Source organism: Podarcis melisellensis, assembly GCF_964234715.1.
Source record: "Podarcis melisellensis genome assembly, chromosome: 8".
Taxonomy (NCBI): Eukaryota; Metazoa; Chordata; class Lepidosauria; order Squamata; family Lacertidae; genus Podarcis; species Podarcis melisellensis.
The window spans coordinates 4,201,311-4,224,070 of NC_138540.1; the positions used below are offsets into that span (position 1 = coordinate 4,201,311).

The 22,760-nt window shown below is 48.7% G+C and overlaps 1 protein-coding gene across 2 annotated transcripts in view; it reads left to right on the plus strand.

Moving 5' to 3' along the window:
- Positions 1–20,839, plus strand: part of LOC309375513 (hexokinase-2) — a 57,366-nt gene extending 36,527 nt beyond the window's left edge. For both annotated transcript variants that reach the window (XM_081921285.1, XM_081921284.1), the window contains exons 3-18: positions 1,422–1,570; positions 2,279–2,398; positions 3,710–3,805; positions 6,071–6,170; positions 7,266–7,449; positions 8,439–8,594; positions 8,955–9,188; positions 9,754–10,058; positions 11,477–11,625; positions 12,665–12,784; positions 13,234–13,329; positions 13,837–13,936; positions 14,076–14,259; positions 15,150–15,305; positions 18,409–18,642; positions 20,539–20,839. In XM_081921285.1, coding sequence (XP_081777411.1) covers positions 1,422–1,570; positions 2,279–2,398; positions 3,710–3,805; positions 6,071–6,170; positions 7,266–7,449; positions 8,439–8,594; positions 8,955–9,188; positions 9,754–10,058; positions 11,477–11,625; positions 12,665–12,784; positions 13,234–13,329; positions 13,837–13,936; positions 14,076–14,259; positions 15,150–15,305; positions 18,409–18,642; positions 20,539–20,683 — 2,528 coding nt within the window. In that variant the 3' untranslated portion in view covers positions 20,684–20,839. The remainder of the gene's footprint in view (positions 1–1,421; positions 1,571–2,278; positions 2,399–3,709; positions 3,806–6,070; positions 6,171–7,265; positions 7,450–8,438; positions 8,595–8,954; positions 9,189–9,753; positions 10,059–11,476; positions 11,626–12,664; positions 12,785–13,233; positions 13,330–13,836; positions 13,937–14,075; positions 14,260–15,149; positions 15,306–18,408; positions 18,643–20,538) is intronic.
- Positions 20,840–22,760: the final 1,921 nt, after the last annotated feature.

Consider the following 22,760-nt stretch of genomic DNA (forward strand, 5'->3'; position numbering starts at 1 on the left):
GGTGGATGGGGGCCAAGGAATGTGCTGCTTCTGCAAGGAGCTCTAGATGGTTATCTAAGCTTGCAAAGCAAGAAGGGAGAATTTCCCCTCGGGAAACCAAGCTGGGAAGCCTTTGTAAATGGGGTGGGGTGTGGGACGGTGGAACAGGCCGATGACCACCACCCAGAAGAGGGCTCACTGAGCCAGGTCTGAGCTCCACAACCTGTGTGGATCACCAAAGCTCAGCTTTGAAAGATCATAGAATTGTTGAACTGACGAGTCAGAAGGCTTGGACATTGTCATAGGAGATCCTGCCAACATGATGAGGGTGATCCCCGTAGGAAGCTGAACGTATCTACGGCAGGAATCCCTTGCCATGAGAAGGGCTGTTTTGATGCTCTCCTTGCCAGCTGGCCTGCAACTCTGAAGCAGGCAGGCAGTGGGAGAACTCTGCATGGATTCGGCCCAGGCTTGGGGTCAACAGGGTTCTTCCTCTCCCCTCCCTGATCTGGGGTGGGTTGCCGAGGCCCCTGGTCAGAGAGTATTAATTTCGTATCTCCTGCTTGCCCTCTTCTCTACTGGCTTCCTTCCATAACTTGCACGCTGTTGTCGAAATGCAGAGTGACTCTCTGGTGTATCGGTTTCTGGGCCCCCACATTGATTCCTGGGAGCGAGGTGCTTTGTAGGGTTTCTTAAATTGAGGATTGCAGAAAAGAGATGTTGTTACGTGCATCAGATGGGTTTCTAAGCTCTAGCAGGGTGCAGTCCACTGGGAAGCTTCTGTACATGTCATAGAATCATAGAATTGTAGGGGTGGAAGGGGAATCATCTAGTCCAGCCCCCCACATGGCAGCAATAACAGGTAAAGAGCCCCTGACAGTCCCATTTCTCATGGATGTAAGCCCCCCCCCATGTACAGTGGATTGATGTCAGTGAGGAATGGTGTCATGGCAGCCTCTAATTCATGTCTGATTGGTTGATTGTCTGCATGAACCCCATATGGCTAGAGCCCTCTCCGCAAGACCTGGAACTGCAGAATCACAGAGTTCCTGGCCTTGCCAACTTCCCTTTTGTGGAAGGAGAATTGGATGTTGAGAGAGGCTCCTGAGAAGCCAAAATGAGCCTGCGGGATCAGACCAGTGGCACACCTAGTCCACCACCCTGTTCTCACAGTTGCCAATCAGATGCCTGTGAGAAACCCACGAGCAGGATTCAAGCAAGAGCCCTCTCCTCTCTGGTTTACAGCAACTGCTATTCAGAAGCTCTGCAGCCTCTGTGCCTGTGGAGGCACAGCATGGTCATCATGGCTGGTGACCATGGCTGGTAGCTTCTCAATCAATGTCTTCCAGCAGCTGCCCAGGCAAATCTAGCTCACCATCCAGGGCTTCTTACGTCCGTGAGTGAAACAATCCCCATCTTTTCTTTTTTCTTTTCCCCTGCAGAGGAAGGCAACTTCTTGGCCTTGGATCTCGGTGGCACAAACTTCCGGGTCCTGAGAGTCAAGGTGGCTGATAATGGCAGCAAGAAAGTAGAGATGGAGAACCAGATCTATGCTATCCCCGAGGATCTTATGCGGGGCAGTGGAGTGCAGGTGAGTTGAGCTGCCTTCTCTTGGCCATCTCAGGAACCTTTTAGCACCATTGCTCTTTCCCGTTGAAAAAGGAAGCTAAATCAGGGGCTGTCATATTTCCAACGATGGGGAAGCAGTGACGAAGGACTGCAGAGAAAGGACCTGTTTAGATCTCCTGGGCCCAGGACAATTCGGCTTTAAATGGCAAAAGCAGCACCTTGACTTGAGCTAGGAAACAAGCTTGTCATTTGAGGGTACAAAATTGTCACCTGCTCCGAGACTTTGCTTGTCTTCTCTTAATTTCACTCGATTTGTGATGGCTTCTTGGTCATTTGTGCAAATTCTCAACTCTTAGGGAAGCTGTTTAGAAACAGAGGGAGTTCTTAAATCACACTGTTTCCTTGTGATGAAATGTTTTTGGGGAAGCTGATAGGATCCAGATTCATTTTCGAATCCTTTGACAAACGATTTCCAAGTCATTCAGGTTAAGCGGCAAGACAAAAAACAAAACAAAAATAGTGTTTGCAAATTTTCTGCTCCAAAAAAGGGTTCAGAATTCTGCAGTTTAGAATGAATGTTTCATCGTTAGACTCCAACTGCCAAGTTCTGGTTTCAATGGATGTATATACTGTGTATATAGTATAGAAATAAATAAGGTGGGTCCTGATGCCACCGTTGTCTGACCACAGCCGGCCTTCCTAAGTGCGTGTCTCCTTCTCCGCCCCGCAGCTCTTTGACCACATTGCTGAATGTTTAGCTAACTTCATGGACCAACTGGAAATCAAGGACCAGAAACTCCCTCTGGGCTTCACTTTCTCCTTCCCTTGCTCCCAGACCAAACTGGATGAGGTAAGCTTGCGACTCAAGTTCTCCTGGGATTCATGAGAGAGATGGTAAAGGCTCCAGGAATTCTGGAAGATTTCCTGCTTTAAACTTTGCCTCCTCCATGAATTCAGTTAGGAGGCTTTGGAGAAGCTAATTTCTTGGTACCTGATTTGCAACATATGCAGGTAATAATTCTGGTCTGCCGCGTAGGGCCATTGTAAGAACTTACAAAGATGATGTACATGGAATACTTTCAACATTCATGATATTATGAAAAGTTAACCCCTGAGGAGGGTGTGTCAGGCACTTTTTGGAGCTCAGGACTTTTGTATAGAGGAGAAATGGCTGTTTTGGGTGATAGAAACTGGGCTGGCTTCCAGTTAGTGGCAGCACAAATGGAAATGTTACAATGATTATTTTATTTATTTCATAGAATTTAGTACATTGCTTGATTGTAAAAAAACCCAACCAACCCTCAAAGCAATTTACAAAGAAAATAAAACAATACAGCTATCAGTAAAAATAACTTTTAAACATATTTAAAAGATAAAAATGGTAATAAAATAAAAACAGATTAAAACCTACATTAAGCAAAAATGTTTTTAGCAAGTGCTGTAAAGAGTGCACTGAAGGTGCCTGCTTGATGTCAAGAGGCAGAGAGTTCCAGAGGACAGGTTTTTGAGTTCTTACAAATGCAGAAGTGGTATTAGGTGGCACCTAGAGCACCCCCAGCTCTGCCAGTCGAAGTGGCTGGGTGGGCATGTGCGGAGCAAGGTGATCTCACAGGTTTTTATTGTGATCTTTACCCACTCTTCCCAGGGCTGGTCCCAGGGCAGGTTTGAAATTCAGTATTCAAAAATTGAAACAAATTACAGTCCCAGGAGTTGGGTGGTCCAGGTAAGTCACATCTTGCTTGGGGATTAGGTTCCAGGGAAGGCGCATGTACACAGAAACGTGTATACTCAAACCATTCCCTTGGAACTGCCCCTGCCTGAGCAGTCTTACCTTCTGGAACTGACGCCTCAAACAGGTCTTACTCCCCCTGAGCAAGACAGAGAGCTTTTAAGGCAAGGCAGAGAGCTTAAAAGCTCCTTCTTTACACGGAAAAAGCGCTTTAAGTGCCTTCCATGCATTTGATCTGAGCTATTTCAACCAGCCAGCCTTCAACTGTGTAAAGCTGAAATGGCACACATTAAAGGTGCATTAAGTTGTGAGGTACCTGTGTTACAAATATGATGTGGGAAAGTTCTCTCTGCTTTGGAGGCTGAACCTCTGTTTGTCTCCTCTGGCTGGCAGGCAGTTCCTTATTTCCTTTCCTCTCTTTTTCTCAAACAGAGCGTCCTCGTGACGTGGACCAAGGGATTCAAATCCAGTGGTGTGGAAGGCCGGGACGTTGTGGGCCTCTTACGGGAAGCCATAAGAAGACGAGGGGTAATCTAAGCCTGTTGCTGTCTCTAAGATAGTTTTTGTGTGTTGTTGTTGTTGTTACATTTACCGTATATACTCTAGTATAAGCCAACTCGAATATAAGCCGAGGCACCTAATTTTACCACAAAAAACTGGGAAAACTTACTAACTCGAGTATAAGCTGGTTCACCACACCACAAATCTCCTAGTGGGCCGGAGTGCGTGTGTGTGTGTGTGTGTGTGTGTGCGCATGTGCACACAGCAGAGGGGGCTTCTCTCTCCCCCCCAAACCCCTCCCGTCCCCCTGCCCCTCTGCTGCTGAGAGGCAGAGGCTGGTGGCAGCAAAGGCGGCGGCGGAGGAAGGAGCAGCCCAAAAGGGACCCTCACTCGAGTATAAGCTGAGGGGGGCTTTTTCAGCATAAAAAATGTGCTGAAACAGTTGGCTTATACTTGAGTATATATGGTATACCCCCCATTTTCCTCCAAAGAGCTAAAAGGTGGCATACAGTGTCCTGCCCCTCCTCATTTAATCCACACGACAACCCTGAAAGGTAGGTTAGGCTGAGAAACTGTGACTGGCCCAGGGTCACCCAGTGAGCTTCAGGGTTAAGTGGGGATTTGAACCCTGATCTCCCGGGTCTTAGTCCAGCACTATGACCACCTCACTCTGCCCGTTCTAGAGCCAGGCAGCCGAATTCCTTTCATTTCCCCCAGTGTGTTGGAGGTGGCAGGGTGCATGCCTGTGGAATCGATTGGCATGAGATGGTCGCTGGATGAACAGGAGCGATATGCCCAGTTCTTTGGCCATGCCCAGTCCTTGGTCCTCTCTGGCATCTCCAGGGAGGGCTTGACTTGCAACCTAGAGAGCCACTGTGGGTCAGTGTTGAAACTCGCTCAGCTAGATGGGCCATTTCCACAGGAAGCTGCCTTCTCCAGAGTCTGAGCATTGGTCCCTCAAGGTCAGTGTTCTCCTCACTGGCTCTGCAGGATTTCACACAGGAGTCTGTCCCTGTACCACCTGGAGATGCCAGGTGGACACAGACAGTGAACTGGAGCATGCCATAACAGATGCCAACATGGCGGCTACTCCATACGCCTCTCATATCAGGCAGCTGCCACTGAATACCAGTTTCTGGGGGGCACAATTGGGCAACTGCCTCTGCCCTCCAGTCCTGCTTATGAGCTTCCCAGCGGACTAAGAGGGCCTCTGGCCTGATCCAGCTGCAAAGCTCTTCTTGCCTCCTTCTGAGCTTGTCAGCTTGGTGGAGTTCCAGTTTCCCCTGGGGTGGGGTGGGGTGGAGGGCCTGTGTGTCAGGGCCCCCGGCCCCCATTCCCTTCCAGATGCCACATTTTCTGCTTACTTTTTTGGAGTCAGGACATCGCTAGATGTTCATGGTGCCTCGGCCTCCCTTGGGCAAAGTGCCTTGGGGGTTGGGGGCTGTGGTGCGGGGTGAGCAGGGCCTGGGACTGACCCATCCAGACAACCAACTCTTTCCCCACCCAGTTTCTGGAGCCTCATCCTGGAGGGGTAAAGTGGGAGGGTGTTTCTGTTTGGGTGTCTGTGAATGAAGTGAAAAGCAGCACAGTATATGCAGAAGAGATTTAAATAAGAAAGAAGAAAACCTGAGACACTTAGGAAAACCAAATCACACATTTACAGATAGGTAGCCGTGTTGGTCTGCCATAGTCAAAACAAAAAAATTTCCTTCCAGTAGCACCTTAAAGACCAACTAAGTTAGTTCTTGGTATGAGCTTTCGTGTGCATGCGCATCGGTATGAGCTTTCGGGTGCAGATACATTTCGTGTATCTGAAGAAGTGTGCATGCACACGAAAGCTCATACCGAGAACTAACTTAGTTGGTCTTTAAGGTGCTACTGGAAGGAATTTTTTTTGTTTTGGCAAATCACACATTGTACTGTGGAGAGGGGGTCTATGCGCCTGTATCTGTGATATATAAGTTAAAATCCCACCAAAGAACATATAATTCTTTGGGATCCTCTGAGTCTTTGAGTTAATTTATGAGTTAATTTTTGTCAGCTAATGCCAAACTCCACATATTTTTATACCAAAGCAAAAGTTGCATATCCTGTAAGGTTTTCCATTTCGGGGCAGCTGAGGTTCTGGCAGCCACCAGCCTCCAGGTCAGGAGTTCTTGAGAACTGAAATATTTCAGTTGATCACACACACCCAAGCTGGAATAGAATATTTGAGTATTTTGGTCATTTCTTGACAAACAATTGTTCAGAATTTGAATCAAGGGTGGCCTTTTCCAACTTCCTGCTCTGTAGGACTTTGAGATTGATGTTGTGGCTGTGGTGAATGACACCGTTGGGACAATGATGACCTGCGGCTACGACGATCACAACTGTGAAATCGGGCTGATTGTTGGTAAGAAGTCTGCGGGGAGTGGAGGGCAGGGATATTTCCCTCACCTTTGGAAAGCACCTGAATTTCCTGCGTACCTGAGGCCAGCCTGCTTCTTGCGTTATTTTGTAATATTTGTACACTACTTGTCTGTAAAACAAAACAAAACAAATCTTGAAGTGGTTTACAATTAAGATAAAACAATAAAATTAACATTCAGAAGAATTAACAACAATAATTTAAGACTTTCCGAAAATAACAATAGACTGAAAACAGGTTAAAATGCAAATCAACTTTCTAAACATCTCAATAGGCTTGTCTGAACAAAAATGTTTTTAGGACGCACTGAAAATAGTACAGTGAAGGTGCCTATCTGGTATCAATAGGCAGGGAGTTCCAAAGTGTAACTACTGTCAGACTAAAAGATTGAGTTTTACAAATGCAGAATGGGCATTTTGTGGCACCTGTTGCATTGCCAGTTCCAATGATCAAAGCAGTCGAGGGGGCACATGTGAGGTAAGGTGATCTCATTGGTCAAGTGGCCCCAAGTTGTTAAGGGCTTTATATACTAATTGTAACACCTTGGACTTGATCCAGAAGCAAACCAGCAACCAGTGCTGATCTCTGAGCGCATGGGTTCGATGCTGACACAGCCACACTCCTGTCAGCAATCGTGTTGCAGCATTCTGCATTAACTGCAGCTTCCAGATCAAGTGCGAGGGAGGCCCCACATTGCATTGTAGCAATCCAGATAGTTTGATTCCTCCATCTCACACGCTGTCTTTTCACCTGCCAACAATATGTCTTAGAAAGTAGTGGTGGCTTTTATTTAGTCTCTTCTGATACTTTGCTTGCGGTCGCAGAGCCCCATGAGTGTTCTGGGCCAGAAAGGTCAGGAAATAAAGGAGGGGCAGGGGAACATGACACCGCCCAGCCTCCAGAAGCCAACCTGGCCAATAGCCAGGGATGATGTGGGCTGTCACTCAGCGGCATCTGGAGAGCACTGTAGTGGCTGCCCTTGAAAGTAGGGAAAGGGTGGGAGGCTCCAGCTGCAGGTTTTTCACTTTCATGGACTCTCCTAATCTCTCTCTCTCTCTCTCTCTCCCTCCCTCCCTTTAGGTACAGGTAGCAATGCTTGCTACATGGAGGACATGCAGCACATTGACCTTGTGGAGGGTGACGAGGGGCGCATGTGCATCAACATGGAGTGGGGAGCTTTTGGCGACGATGGGGCCCTGAATGACATCAGGACCGAGTTTGACCGGGAAATTGACATGGGCTCCCTGAACCCGGGAAAGCAGCTGTAAGTCCTGTGCCTCAGCTGCGGTTTTTTAAAAAAAATATTAACCCTGGGTAGCATCAGAAGGGCCTGCTGGGTCAGGCGGAAAGGGCCCCTTTTGCCCAGCGTCCTCTTCCCACAAATGCCTATTGCAGGAAACCAGCAAGCAGGCTTTGAGCACAAGAGTCCTCTCCCCTCCTGTGGTTTCTGGCAACTGCAGTGGGGCAGGAGAGCTGAAAAATAATCCACATCTGGCAACCAAAATGTCCCTTGGTTTTCAGCTAGAATGTGGGTAGACAAGTCTAAAAAGCAGGGACACAAATTTTCATGGTGGCTCATTTATCAGAAGTAATGTATCTCGCATTGACCCTGGAAGTGTACACTCCATTCTGATGTGTATTTAGCTCTAGGAAGGCTTGCCTAAATAAAAAGGTTTTCAACATGCACTGAAAAGGGTACAGTGAAGGCACCTACCTGGTATCAATAGGCAGGGAGTTCCGAAGTGTAGTGCTGCCACATGAAAATATTGCTTGCTTGCAGGTGTGGAATGAGTCTTATGTGGTAGCTGTAACAGTGCCAATTCCACAAATCAAAGCAGTTGAGAGGGCATGTCTGAAGTAAGGCAATCGCGCAAGTAAACTAGTCCCAATTTGATCCTGGGAATATGCTTGCTGGCTTAAAGCAGGATATTTCGCTGGTACCAAACAAGAACCTGGGAAGTGCAATGAAAGCTCTGCAGGGGGTTACATGGTTGTTGAGCGTTTCCCCTGCCCAAGTGCTCCATTTTCCTTGCGGGGGGAGAGGCATGGGATGTATGGAGGGGCTGTCATTTTCACAACTCCCTCTGTCACCTTTGTGGGCTGAGCTGCCCTACACATTCTTGCCATGATGGAGTCATACACAACCCAAACTATCCATCAAACTCCTTTTCAAGTTTATGGTGTGTTGGAGCTTCAGTTTCTGCTGCTGCCCAAACTCAGTCTCTCGCTCTCTCCCCTTGGGGTGTATCACAGGTTCGAGAAGATGATCAGTGGGATGTACATGGGTGAGCTGGTCAGGCTCATCCTGGTGAAGATGGCCAAGGAAGACCTCCTCTTCGATGGGAGACTCACCTCGGACTTACTGACGACGGGACACTTTGAGACCAGATACGTCTCTGCAATTGAAAAGTGAGTGAATGGGCCTTGCCTTGTGTTTTCCGTGCTCCTAAATCTGTAGCTTTAGAATAGCCAGAACAAATCCTCCATGCGCCTTCTCCGGAGGGATCCTAGGAGCCCATCCTCAGTGGCCGACTCACCTCCTTTTTCTCTGATCGACTGCAGTCAGCACAAGGGCTGAGACAGGCATCTCAGTGGCTGAAAAGCTCCCCTTTCACGCTGGCTGGGTGGCCCTGGGATGCTGGGGACAGGGAGCCTGTTTCAGAAATAGTAAAGACCTTTGACTCCCCACGACCCCAGAGCACCCCCCTCTGCCGTGCAGGAACTGCTGCCTCTTACAGACCCCCTTTGCTTGCCATCCTGGATTTGCAGGGAAAAGGAAGGCCTCCTGAAAGCCCAGGAGATCCTCACCAAGCTGGGCCTGGAACCGTCCCATGAAGACTGTGTCGCCACCCAGCGCATCTGCGAGATTGTCTCCACGCGCTCGGCCAACCTCTGTGGCGCTGCCCTGGTGGCTGTGCTCCGGCGCATCAAGGAGAACAAGCGCGTTGACCGCCTGCGCTCCACAGTTGGAGTGGACGGGACGGTGTACAAGAAGCATCCTCAGTAAGTGGAGCAAACAAAGCAGCCTTCGTAGCAACGGGGTGTGGGCCATTTGGGGTTATTCGAAAGCAAGCCTCTTGCGTGCCAGTCCTAGAAGGGGATGCTATCCCAGAATGCTCCCTCAAACATTCCTCGCAAAGTGCTTGGTTTGCAGCAGGGGCAGACTTTTGGTCTTTCAGATTTCAGCAGCACCCTGTGCAAGGCCAAAATTCAGCTGCCCCCACCTCTCACCTTTCTTTCTGCATGTGCGCAACATGATAGTTGTTGCACCCTGTGGCACCCGCCTCTACTTGGCACCCAGTGCTGGGGAACTGGTCTCACTGCCCTAAATGTGCCTCTGTTTCCACACCCTTGATCACCTTGGCCCCCGTCCTCTTCACACCCCCCAGCTTATCAAGATGCTCCTTCAACTGGGGTCTTCGCTATCTGTGCTCAGGGAGTTCATCCTTTGGGGACGGAATCCATGGTCCTCCAGATGATGCTTTCCCTGTTGGTCAACACCAGTGATTTCTGGATGTGCCATGGATGTGTTTGTAATGGTCCTGTTCTCTCTCCTTGCCTTGCACAGCTTTGCCCGCCGCCTTCAGAAGATGGTGCGCCGCTTCCTGCCCGATTGCGACATCCGATTCATCCGCTCAGAGGACGGGAGCGGGAAAGGCGCGGCCATGGTCACTGCGGTGGCTTACCGGCTGGCAGCCCAACACAAAGCGCGCCAGAAGATCTTGGATCCTCTGAGACTCAGCCGGGAGCAGCTCCTGGAGATAAAGAAGAGGATGAAGGAGGAGATGGAGCGGGGCCTGGGCCACGAGACGCACGACGAGGCCACCGTGAAGATGCTGCCCTCTTATGTCTGCTCCATCCCAGACGGAACAGGTAACATGGGTTGAAGATAGTGGACAGTGTCCTTGGCCAAATCCGGTTGGCCACTTGTGTGCATCACTTGTATTGGAGCAGGACTTGGGAGACACGGTTTCAAATCCCCACTGAGGCGTGAGCAAGTCACAGGGCCACATTGGTCTCCTTGGAGGAAAGGTGGAATCTAGGAATAAAAGTAATTAATAGTAATATTTGACCTCGTTTGGCTTATGGCATCTAACCGTGGGTGTGTCAATATGTGGCACAGTGGTTGTGGTGGCGGCAATTCTGGCCTCTTTTAATGGGGTGGGAAATGATGCTGTTTTTCCAGAGTGCCATTAATTTACCGCCTCCTTTAAAAAGAGGAGTGGAGGATTCATGGAGGACAAGGCTATCAAAGGCTGCTAGGGGCTCTACACTGCCACTGCAGTTGGAGGTAGCTGCTGAATACCAGTTGCTGGAAGCCACAGGAGAGGAAAGGGATGTTGTGCTGGAATCCTGCTTGCAAGAGTTCGAAAAAGTCTCTGTCAGACACCTTTAGGGAGCAGTACTAAGTCTTGTGTCTGAATTTGCTGGTGTCAGAAAGCTTTCTGTTCTGTCGACCTATTTCCCTCCCTCTTCCCTCTCCTCCTCAGCAAACCCTTTTTCTATGGACCTCGTGAAACTGTTGGAATAAGAGACATGACTTTGCATGGGGCAAATCTGGAGCACAATAACATTTTGCTTTAGAAGCTCTTGTTCTTAAGAATGTAAAAGTAGCCTACTGGATCAGGTCGATGACCCACGCAGTCCAGTATCCTGTTCTCAGAGTGAGCAGCCAGATGATTCCTATGGGAAGCCAGCAAGCAGGGGCCAAGCCCAGAGCGCTCTCTCCTCCTGTGGTTTCCAGCGACTGATATTCAGAAGAGTTGCTGCCTCCAAGACATGGCCATCCTGGCTAGTAGCATTGTCCTCCATGAGGTTGTCTAATCCTCTTAAAGCCATCCTGGTTGGTGGCCATCACAGTCTTTCCAGTGGGAGGGAGTTCCATAGTTTAACTCTGCAGTGTGTGAAGACATACTTTCTTCTGTCTGTCCTGAATCTTCCAACATTCAGCTTCATTAGAAGCCCACAAGTTCTAATGTTATGAGAGACGAAAACCGTTTCTCTCTCCACTTGCATAATTTTATAAATTTCTACCAAGTCATCTCTTACTTGCCTTTTCTCTAAACTAACAAATCACAAACGCTGCAACCTATCATTTCACTTTTCTCCACTGCCCTTTCTGGAGTCAGAAAGGAATTTTCACTTGTGCCAGGTTAGTTAGAGCAGCCTCTGCCAACCTGTATCTCAACACCCAACTTAAAGAGACCACAAATAGTCCTCTGGGTTCAAGTGTCCTTGGAAGATGGAGGGGAGAGGAGTGCTGATGGCAAGTATGTCTGTTTTTGGTTCAGAAAAGGGGGAGTTCCTGGCCTTGGATCTCGGGGGCACAAACTTCCGGGTGCTGCTTGTGCGCGTGCGGAACGGCATGCGGCGAAGTGTGGAGATGCACAACAAGATCTATTCAATCCCTCAGGACATCATGCAGGGGACAGGAGATGAGGTGAGCAACTCAGTGCAACACTGTGAGAGGGATCAAAATGGGGGCTTTGACTTCTGAGAGGGTCAGAGAAAACTGTAGCTGAGCAGGAGAGCTCTTGGTTTGCATGCAGAAGGTCCCCGTCAACCACAAGATCTTGTTCCACACCGCTGGGAACACCCACAGCAGTCAGAAGAGATGGTGCAATGATAGATGTCCGACCTGGTAGACCAGGGATGGGGATCCTTTTCTGGCCAAAGATCTGCCTTCAGGGTCTGTTATATCAGAACTCCTTTTTGCAGAGTCCCTTTTCTTCCGATAGTAAAGGCCCTGAGTGGTGTTTTTACAGACAACCATTCAAGCTCAGTGCTTGCAATCTATGTGTTATTATTTGAGACATTATTTGTTACATTGGATTTGCACTGTGACAAAGGCTGGGTCCCTTAGGCTGGGTCCAGTTTCCCTGGAACGTCTCTCTTCTCCACCAAGAAAAAACGACATTTCTGCCTGAAATGTTTCCTTGAGCACTTTGGGCAATGAACCTCGTGCTAAGCCCTTGCTGCAATGGGGTTGTGCAGGCCGAATTAACTATGACATAAAATATGGTTTATTCAGAGAAGGGCCTCAGCCACACCCTGGAGCCTGTGCCTTAGTGCAGCGATGTGCATGCACTCTGTGGAGACCGAGGCCATCCTGGCCTTTGCAAACCTGGTGTCCTCCAGGTGTTTTGGACTACAAGTTCCATCAGACAGCACAACTAATGGGAGTCGTAGTCCAAAAGCACCTGGAGGGCATCAGGTTGCTGGAGACTGGCTTATCCTGTTCCCTCCGCTGACCTCCCTCAAGAGCCCCCCACTGCCCTGTCCAGAATGCAGCCCTTATCCCACGATGAGGACGTTAGTGGCTGCATTCCCAAGATTGCTTTAAATGATGTTGGTAGTTTGGTCCAGGATAGAGAGCAGCTCAGTCCTGCTCACTTTGTGATGCCAGCAAGACCCACCTGAGCTGCTCAGCTGCTCTGAGCCGTCTTCTCCTGACTCCATTTTGCACTCCTGCCTTTCAGCTCTTTGATCACATTGTCCACTGCATTGCTGACTTCTTGGAGTACATGGGGATGAAAGGCGTGTCGCTGCCTCTCGGATTCACCTTCTCTTTCCCTTGTCACCAGAACAGCTTGGATGAGGTGAGCTTCGTTTGTCTTCTCCCTCCACCGTAAGTCATTCCTGCAAGCACAACATGCTAGCCAGCTGCAAAAAGGACAAGGCAATGTGTTTTACAACAAAGCTGGGTTGTCAGGCTAAGTGGAGCTATCAAGTGCAATCTCTGGCAGAGATTTGGGGGAAAGGAAACTAAATGCTGGCAAAGTTTTCCTGCTAGCACACATCACGCTAAATCAGCCTTCCTCAATCTGGTGCCTCCCAGATGTTTTGCACTATTGTCACATTGGTCCCTGCATTGTACAGGCTTGGGTTGATGGAAGCTGTAACCCAATCAGGAGGGCACCAAGATGATCCTAGGATACAGTTCTTGAATTGCATCCTTTTGCTTCACTGTACCCTTGACAATTTTGTGTTTGCATAACTTCTTTCTTCTCCTTCTTCTTCCTCCTCCTCTTCCTCTTCTTGTCTTAAGGCAATTCTCCTGAAATGGACCAAAGGTTTCAATGCTTCTGGTTGTGAAGGGGAAGATGTGGTTAGCCTGCTGAAGGAGGCCATTCACCGGAGAGAGGTGCGTTCCTGTCAGACAGGTGTGACAAAATATGCAACTTGTGCCTCAGATCAGCCTCCATACCTGTGGATGGGGAAGTAGCCAATGTAACACTGATTTTAAAAAGAGATCCTGAAAGTATCAGGCTGGTTAGCTTAACATCTGCCCTGGGAAAACTGGTGGAAAGTATTGTTAAGGATAAAATAACTAGGCATATAGAAGAACAAGCCCTACAGAAGCAGAGCCATCATGGCTTCTGCAAAGGCAAGGCCTGTCTCACAAACCTATCAGAGTCCCTAAAAATCTAATAAAATAACTTATTGGTTGTGATCAGAGGAGTACTGACCCAACAAGCAGTGACTGTGCCATTGGAATGGCCTCTGCAGATCGATGCATGCCTAGTTTATTTTGTGTACTTGATCCTTGTTTTTGTGTTGGTGGCGGTCACCCCCCCCCCCCGCTGAATTTTGGAAAGATTCTGGCTTTCATTCAGCAGCTGAGGCCAAACCTTTGCTCCCTCTTTCTCAGGAGTTTGACCTGGATGTGGTGGCCGTGGTGAATGACACAGTGGGCACCATGATGGCCTGTGCGTACGAAGACCCCTTTTGTGAAGTTGGGCTCATTGTCGGTAAGGTTTTGTTTATTCATTTACTTAATGAAATGTATAAGTATGCATCAGAAATGTATAAGAAACACACAAATATGCTCTGGTCCCTGTCCCCCCCTCCCCCCCGTGTGTGATGCTGACCTGTGTTGTGGCTTCCCAGGCACAGGCAGCAACGCCTGCTACATGGAGGAGATGAAGAACGTGGAGCTGGTGGACGGGGACGAGGGCCGGATGTGCATTAACATGGAGTGGGGGGCCTTTGGCGACAGCGGCTGCTTGGATGACTTCCGGACGGAGTTTGATGCCGCCGTGGATGAAAACTCTCTCAATCCTGGGAAGCAAAGGTGGGTGGGAGGTTTTCCCTCCTCCTCCTCCTCCTCCTCCTCCTCCTCCTCCTCCTCCTCCTCTGTGTTTAATACATACCAGCCTCCCATCAAGGACTCTCTGTAGGGGATGTATCAGTTTCGCTGAAGTCCTTGTTCTCTGTTACGGTAAAATCTGGGTGCGAGGCTGCTCTGCCACCCAGCTCGTCGGACTAAGTCCGCGGGTCCCTGCGGAGGAAAAATGAGCTCAGCCGGAGACAGGAGCAAGCTGCAGTTTATTGCGCAACAGGTTCAAGGCGAGATTGAACAGCGAGAAAGGGGTGACGTAAACTTTTGAAACTTCCCTCCATGCCCCAGAATACAGTGCAAAACACATCCCAGTTACCTCACGAATACATTAAGAAGAGGTTGGGTTACACAGGATTAATAAATGGAGGAGGGAGGGGGGAATATGCAGAGCTGGAGATATGTGCAGATAAGCACATCCTGATGAGAAGACAATGGTCCATGTACTGGCATTTCCTGGAGGAAAGGCTTGGCAGAGTGATTTGACAGGATTAGGGTCTTGACACCTTGCTTGAGGGATTATGGAGGACAGGGGAGGGGTGATGGAGTCCTAGAGAAATTGAGCAAATTGGCACGTTGATTTTCTATGAATTTTATAGATTTTAGTCCCTTTTGACATTGACAATTGGAAATAAATTGATATATTGTAGCAAAGAAGAAGGTGAAGAAGACATGCCCCCCCTTCAGTATCATTCGCTAAGCTCCTCCCGATTTTCATATGGAGGGAGGGTATCTTCCCTTGGATGTTTGTCTCTCCATGCTGATCATGTTTACCTCTAAACTGAATTTCCCTCGCAGCAAAAAATAAAAATGAAATAAAAACCCCTTCCCCTTTACTGTCTTAGGTTCGAGAAAATGATCAGCGGGATGTACTTGGGTGAAATTGTCCGAAACATCCTGATTGATTTCACCAAGCGAGGCCTGTTGTTCCGTGGGCGGATCTCCGAGCGGCTGAAGACGAGGGGAATCTTTGAGACAAAGTTCTTGTCTCAGATTGAGAGGTAGGTTGGGGGCAAAATGGTGGGCTGGGTGGGAACAACCTAAAGGCAAGAGCAGTTTGGAAGTGGAGCCAATTGCCTCTCCCACCCTCTGGAGGTATTTAAGCGGAGGGTGGGCAGGCTGTCTGCTGGGGTTGTGGCCATTTCATCCTGTATCGCAGGACTAGAGGACCTCTACTCCTGCAAACCCTTTGTCTCCTGAGGCCACGTTCACACGATACGTGTAAAGTGCTGTGATACCACTTTAAACCGTTACGGCTTCCCCAAAAGAGCTTGGGGAGCTGCTGTTTGTTACGGTGGGTGAGAGTCATGAGGGAGCCCCTATTCCCCTCCCCAAGCTACAATTCCTGGAGTGGTTTAACAATTAGTCCCTCTTCCCAAGGAACTCTGGGAATTGTGGTTCTGGGAGGAGAATAGGGGCCTCCTAGCACTTATCTGTACCCTTAAGAAACTACAGTGTCCAGAATTCTTTGTGGGAGGTTGTGACTGTTTAAAGTGGTATCATAGTGCTTTAAATGTATTGTGTAAATGTGGTCTGAGTATTGTAGGAACTTTTCTGTGGAAGAGGTTACTTATGAGTGACTCCCAGTCTTCTGGGTGCTGGACATCAGCACTGGCCAAAGTGTGGGTGGGAATGACAAGACTCTGCAGGGCAAGGCAGAAGAGGAAGCGATGTGTGAGGTGATCCTTTGGGGAGCCTGCCGGGGCCATTGTAGAGCTGCCTAGTCGGGACTGCATGGCTTTTTGGCGTAGCCAGAGAATCAAACATTGAATCATAGAATCATAGAGTTGGAAGAGACCACAAGGGCCATTGAGTCCAACCCCCTGCCAAGCAGGAAACACCATCAGAGCACTCCTGACATATGGTTGTCAAGCCTCTGCTTAAAGACCTCCAAAGAAGGAGACTCCACCACACTCCTTGGCAGCAAATTCCACTGTCAAACAGCTCTTACTGTCAGGAAGTTCTTCCTAATGTTTAGGTGGAATCTTCTTTCTTGTAGTTTGGATCCATTGCTCCGTGTCCGCTTCTCTGGAGCAGCAGAAAACAACCTTTCTCCCTCCTCTATGTGACATCCTTTTATATATTTGAACATGGCTATCGTATCACCCCTTAACCTCCTCTTCTCCAGGCTAAATATGCCCAGCTCCCTTAGCCGTTCCTCATAAGGCATCGTTTCCAGGCCTTTGACCATTTTGGTTGCCCTCCTCTGGACACGTTCCAGTTTGTCAGTGTCCTTCTTGAACTGTGGTGCCCAGAACTGGACACAGTACTCCAGGTGAGGTCTGACCAGAGCAGAATACAGTGGCCCTATTACTTCCCTTGATCTAGATGCTATACTCCGATTGATGCAGCCCAGAATTGCATTGGCTTTTTTAGCTGTCGCGTCACACTGTTGGCTCATGTCAAGCTTGTGGTCAACCAAGACTCCTAGATCCTTTTCACATGTACTGCTCTCAAGCCAGGTGTCACCCATCTTGTATTTGTGCCTCTCATTTTTTTGCCCAAGTGCAATACTTAACATTTCTCCCTGTTAAAATTCATCTTGTTTGTTTTGGCCCAGTTTTCTAATCTGCACTGCACCATTACCAGCGTTCATATGTTTGTTTATATTTATTTCACAAGATTTATGCATACTTGATTGTTAAAAACACACACCTCCAAACAGTTTGTGAAAAAGATAAAACAGCAAAATTATCAATGAGAAAAATGAACAAAAATAAATTTAAACTTTTAAAAAGTTGAAATCAGATTAAAACTTTCTGAACGTCCAGGCGGGCTTGTCTAAACACAAATGTTTTTAGCAGACACCTGCCTGATGTCCAGAGGCAGGGAGTCCCAAAGTGTAGCTAAGAGACCTAGTCCTTACAAATGCAGAATGGGAATTTTGAAGCACCTGAAACAGTACCAATTGTACAGATTGAAGAGGTCAGGAGGGCCTATGTTGGCTCAGGTTATCTTGCTGATAAACAGATCCCAAATTGCCAAGGGCTTTGTATACTAATAATAACACCTTGAACTTGGCATAGGAGCAAGTCAGCATTAAGGGAAGATCTCTGAGCACAGGTGTTCTGCGCAGACAGGGTCTCCCTCCGGCCGGCAATTGTGCTGCATCATTCTGCACTGACTGCAGCTTCCCACCTATGTGGCTCTCGGTGTGAGATTTGCTGCCACCTGGTGGCTAGTCAACCTACTGCATAGCATTCTCTCACTGGCACTTGAATTCCAGTGGTATCTCCCTTTGGGCACAACTGGGCAAGACCTTGACCCCGGGACCAAAGCCTCTTCCCACAAACATTAGCAAAGGAAATATGTGATACGATGTCTTCGTGATGTTTTCTCTCAATTAGCAGCAAGGCTGGAAAAGAGGCAGGGTGATACAGTGGGACTAGGAATGCCGGACGAGGGACTGGGAGACCAGGGTTCAAATTGCCATGAAGCTCACTGGGTGACCTTGCACCTTGGGTCACTCACTCTCAGCCAAACCTACCTTGCAGGGTTGTTGTGGCAATTAAGTGAAGAGGGGGCGAACCCTGTACGCCACCCTGAGCTCCTTGGAGAAAAAGGAATGTGTGAATGCAATGACACTGCAAAGCATAGTGATATCATCACAGGGCCCTCTTTTCTGAAGGGATGTGATGGGCAGAACTGGACTGGCATGCTCAGCATTGCAGGGTCTGTTGCTGCGTCTCACTAAATATTTGAAATATTTGAATGAGGGGCTAGCAGGATTCTGCAATGTGTATTCCTTTGGAAGCAACTCTCCAGGAGTCTGCAAGTTTTGGCCAACCAAAGTGCAAGTTCTTCCTGACCTTGCCCCATACCTCCAAAATGCAGACGAGGTCTGGGACAGCCCCCAGCTCTGAGCACGGAGGGAGGAGGGGGACCCTGCATGCTCTTGGGTGGTCCAGGAAGAAAAGCCTCTGTTATTATCTGGTTTGGTGCTTTTGCAGTGCCTCCTAGCTTCAGGTGCCTGAAACTGCGGTGCCCCTTACTGCTCTACAGTTGGCGCAACTGGACCGCCTTCTGTCCATCCTGGCGTAGCTGTCAAGAAGCGCCTGCCTCTGCCCCTCCCAACTTTCTCTCTCTCTCTCTTGACCCCTCCAGCGACCGCCTCGCCCTCCTCCAGGTCCGCTCCATCCTCCAGCATCTTGGACTAGAGAGCACCTGTGATGACAGCATCATCGTGAAGGAAGTGTGCACAGTGATTGCCCGGCGTGCCGCCCAGCTGTGTGGGGCAGGGATGGCTGCGGTGGTGGACAAGATCCGAGAGAACCGTGGGCTAGACTCCCTGAAAATCACTGTCGGCGTGGATGGGACCCTGTACAAGCTCCATCCTCAGTAAGTCTCTCTCCTTTCGGCAAGACCTTGCCTCTGGGAGGGCTCGAGGGATAGCATTGGATCTGCACAGAATTGGGAGGGGCGCGCGTGTGTGTTAATCAGGCTTTCTCTGGTTCTAGGACTTTAACCCATTCACCCAGAGTTGAGTGTATGCTTTTTGCAATAATATTCCTGCACCACAGTCACCCCATCCTGCGACCTGATTCTGTGCAATGTTTTGTGCTCTGAGCTCCTGGCATCTCCTGATCCCGGTGTGGCTTTGCTTCAGCCTCCTGCTCTCGTTTGCAAGCAGACCTGCAGCAAAAATAACTTCCAAACTCTCGTATGATTTTAACCAGCCTTCCTTCCTCTGTGTACAGTTGAAATTGTGCAAGTTAAATGTGCGTAAGAGGTGGCGCTGTGGGTTAAAGCCTCAGCGCCTAGGACTTGCCGATCGAAAGGTCGGCGGTTCGAATCCCTGCGGCGGGGTGCGCTCCCGCTGCTCGGTCCCAGCGCCTGCCAACCTAGCAGTTCGAAAGCACTTCCGGGTGCAAGTAGATAAATAGGGACCGCTTACCAGCGGGAAGGTAAACGGCGTTTCCGTGTGCGGCTCTGGCTCGCCAGATGCAGCTTTGTCACGCTGGCCACGTGACCCGGAAGTGTCTTCGGACAGCGCTGGCCCCTGGCCTCTTAAGTGAGATGGGCGCACAACCCCAGAGTCTGTCAAGACTGGCCCGTACGGGCAGGGGTACCTTTACCTTTACCTTTAAGATGTGGTCTAACTGTACAGTGTTTTGCACGAAATTAAGTGAGGGGGGAGAGGGGGAGAAGATCAAAACTCCTTTACTTCCCATGTCTGCAAATACTTAAGATTAGAATTGATGGTACTTCTATTATTAATGGTAGGGCAAAGAAAATTAAGCCATAAGCAGCTTAAAATATAAAAGGGAGGGAGGAATGGGTGGGGTGACCAGGATAAGAGAGGAGCGAGGTGCTTAGCTATAAGCTCTGCCTGCAATGGAGTGTTTGACTGGCTGGTCCGGCAAATTCATAGAGAAGAGAGCTATTGGTAGCTACCAGACACATTGGCTATACTCTGCCAAATTGAATTAAATATTGGGCGGGGGGGGGGAGGTAAGCCCCACCCTGCATAATTGATCACAAGAAACGACACACACATGCCATTTGAATGGCAATTCCCATCAGCTTTTTTTTTGGGGGGGGTGGCCCCCTCAAATATTTTATGGGGGGGGACCTTGTCCCCTAGGGCTGACTCCTATGCCAGAGACAGCACTGCTTCTGAATGCCAGATGCTGGAGGCCACAGGAGGGGAGAAGGAGGCTCTTGTGATCAAATACTGTTTTGGGCATCTCCTCGGCGACTGAGAAAAACAAACCCCTGTGTTGCAGTGAGAACCAATCACAGAAATAAAGACACAACACGTGGGCTAATAACTCTTAGAGCATATGTAATAGAATAAGGATATCATTCAAAAAGTAGAAATAAATCCATATTAGAGTTCATATATGCAATGTAACAGACTAGTGGCGCAGAACGTTGAGCCGTGTGTTCAAGATAGGCGTCAAAGGTCAGTCTCACAATGGTTAGTCAAAGGTTTCAACAGAAGACGTCTCAAAAGTCTAAAAAGCAAAGTATTCTCAATCTTTTTCAAAAGTTTCATGTTCTGCGCCAATAGTCTGTTACACTGCATATATGAGCTCTAATAGATTTATTTCTACTTTTTGAATGATATCATTATTCTATTATATATGCTCTGACACGTTATTAGCCTACGTGTTGTGTCTTTATTTCTGTGATTGGCCACTGTGAGAGCAGGATCCAGAAGAGCTCTCCTCCTGTTCTTACGGCTAGCTTCCTCCCGGCCCCAACTTATTCTACTCTCCCTTTTCCCGGCAGCTTCTCTACCGTCATGCGCGAAACCGTGAAGCAGCTCTCACCTAAGTGCGAGGTGACCTTCCTCCAGTCGGAAGACGGCAGCGGCAAGGGTGCAGCGCTCATCACTGCTGTGGCGTGCAGGATCCGGGAGGCGGGCCAGCACTAGGCCCCCAGGTCAGGAGAGCTGGGCCCAGCGGATCCCTAGCTGCGCCCGCCCCTCACTCCGCTCAAGCCCTTGATCACCGCTGGCCGGATCCTCGCTTTACTTCTTCTCCAAAGATGCACTCCTGTGACCCAAGGCCCTACATTCCCCATGCAAAAAGTGTCCCCTTTGCCCCTCTGCATGCCGTACGAGCACATATCGAGTCAAGCATCCCGTGGTGTCTGCGTGTCTCCCTCACACCACTGCTGGTTCAAACCCAAAATCTATCTATCTATCTCTGTCTCTCTCTCTGTCTCTCTCTCTCTCTCTTGCATACACAGTGTTGGTGTTAGATCTCACCTGTTAACCTCCTCACAACCTGTGTCTTCCGTAAAAAAAAGTGGGCAACCGGGACACCCGCGTTGCCACTTTGCAACCTGTGGTCTCTGTCTGTGTCTGTTTCCAAACTGCAGGATCAGTCCTAGCAGAAGAATACAAAAGAAGGGTAAACCTGGCTTGAATATTGGGCTTGAAGGATCAAGGTGTTGCTGTTTCAATGAAAGCCACGGCATCTCATTGTTATTAGTAGTGTTGTTATTTTTAAAAGCACAGGGTATACCATTTCAAGAGTAGAATGTCCGTGGAAGGGTGCTGAGTCCGGGAACGTGGGAGCATTCTGCTGTCAAAAACGCCTGTTTGCATTGCATTTCAAAGTGCTTCATTGATCTGAAGACGCAAGCATGTGCCTGGAAGTGTTTCAGGGCTCCTGGGGTGGTCCTGTCTTCCAGCCTGCTCTTCCTCCATTGGCACTGCAGCTTGGTGGATAGCGTGTGTGGAGGGGCTTGCCTGCACAACTTGGGGTTTGGTGACTGGGATGGCATTGTCCCTGCTTTCTGCTGCTACTCCTGTAAATAGAGCAGTCGCCAAACAGAAGCTTGTTTACCCCCCTCCCTCAAAAGTTTTGCATTGCACTATCTTTTTACCTGGGTTTGGGGAATAACTTATTATATTTTGTCTGTGAAAATAGCACCTTCACCTTACCTCACAACTGGCTTGACACTTTGAAACAAATGTCTTGCGAGCTGTACCTCTCTTTCTGTATATAGTTGGGGGCCGGGTGGGGGGCAGGGATTCTTGTGTGAATAATAGTGTTGGCAGGAGTGCAGGGCTGAAGAGCATTTCAGGGGTTCTGACAAGCAAAAATGTTTCTGAGGGTGGGGTTGGTGGGAGGAGGGGTGGGCAGGAGCAGTGGATCAAGACAGGGAGGAAAAAAACAGGAGGAGAATACTTGAGACAGTTCAGGGCTGATCAGAGGAATATGAAAATGTGAAGCCTATCCGTTAGCAGTAGGCGAAAACTGGCCACGTTCTCATCACCACTACTGGAACTTCAATCTCTCTCTCTCTTTTTCTTTGGGCTCAGTCCTGCAAACACGTTTTCTGGAGCCTCTGTTCCTTTCGGAGGCACACGGGTTTGTTGCAATGAATCAAGGCTGTGCAGCTGTGGGGCAAACTTGGGCTGTCTCTTTCACCTGCTACTCGGTTAGCGTTGGTGGAGCAGGATAAGGGCTTAGCCTGTTTGGGAAGGGCAACGTTCTGCATCTCTTAAGCATGCCATAAATCCACTAGTGGCCAAGTTTAGCCCTGAGGCCACGAGAGATACAGTGGGAAATGAATGGTTGAATGTAGAATGTGCTCCAAACTTTTTTGGATTCTCATTTTAACTGGCAAAGGCCATCCCTGAGCCCTTCTTATTGACTTCACCAGTTTGTTTGTTACTGAAAGGAGGAAATAGATGGTTTGCTAGTGGGAAATTGCTACTCTGGGAGAAACCGCCAAGCAGTGTGTTTGTACTACAATAAAGAAAAGAATATTTTTGGTATCTATTTAATGCAAGACAATGCCTGCCTGTGATGTACACAAGAAATCCTTGGTGAGGCTGTGAGTTTGAAGATAGATTTCCCCCTCTATTTTTTTATCTTTATATCTGTATCTATATATTTATATGGTTTGGAATAACTAGTACCAAAAGAGCATCTCCACTGGTGAGATCCTGAGGCAGATGAAAAGCACATTACTTTCTCCTCTTTTTTTTAAATGTT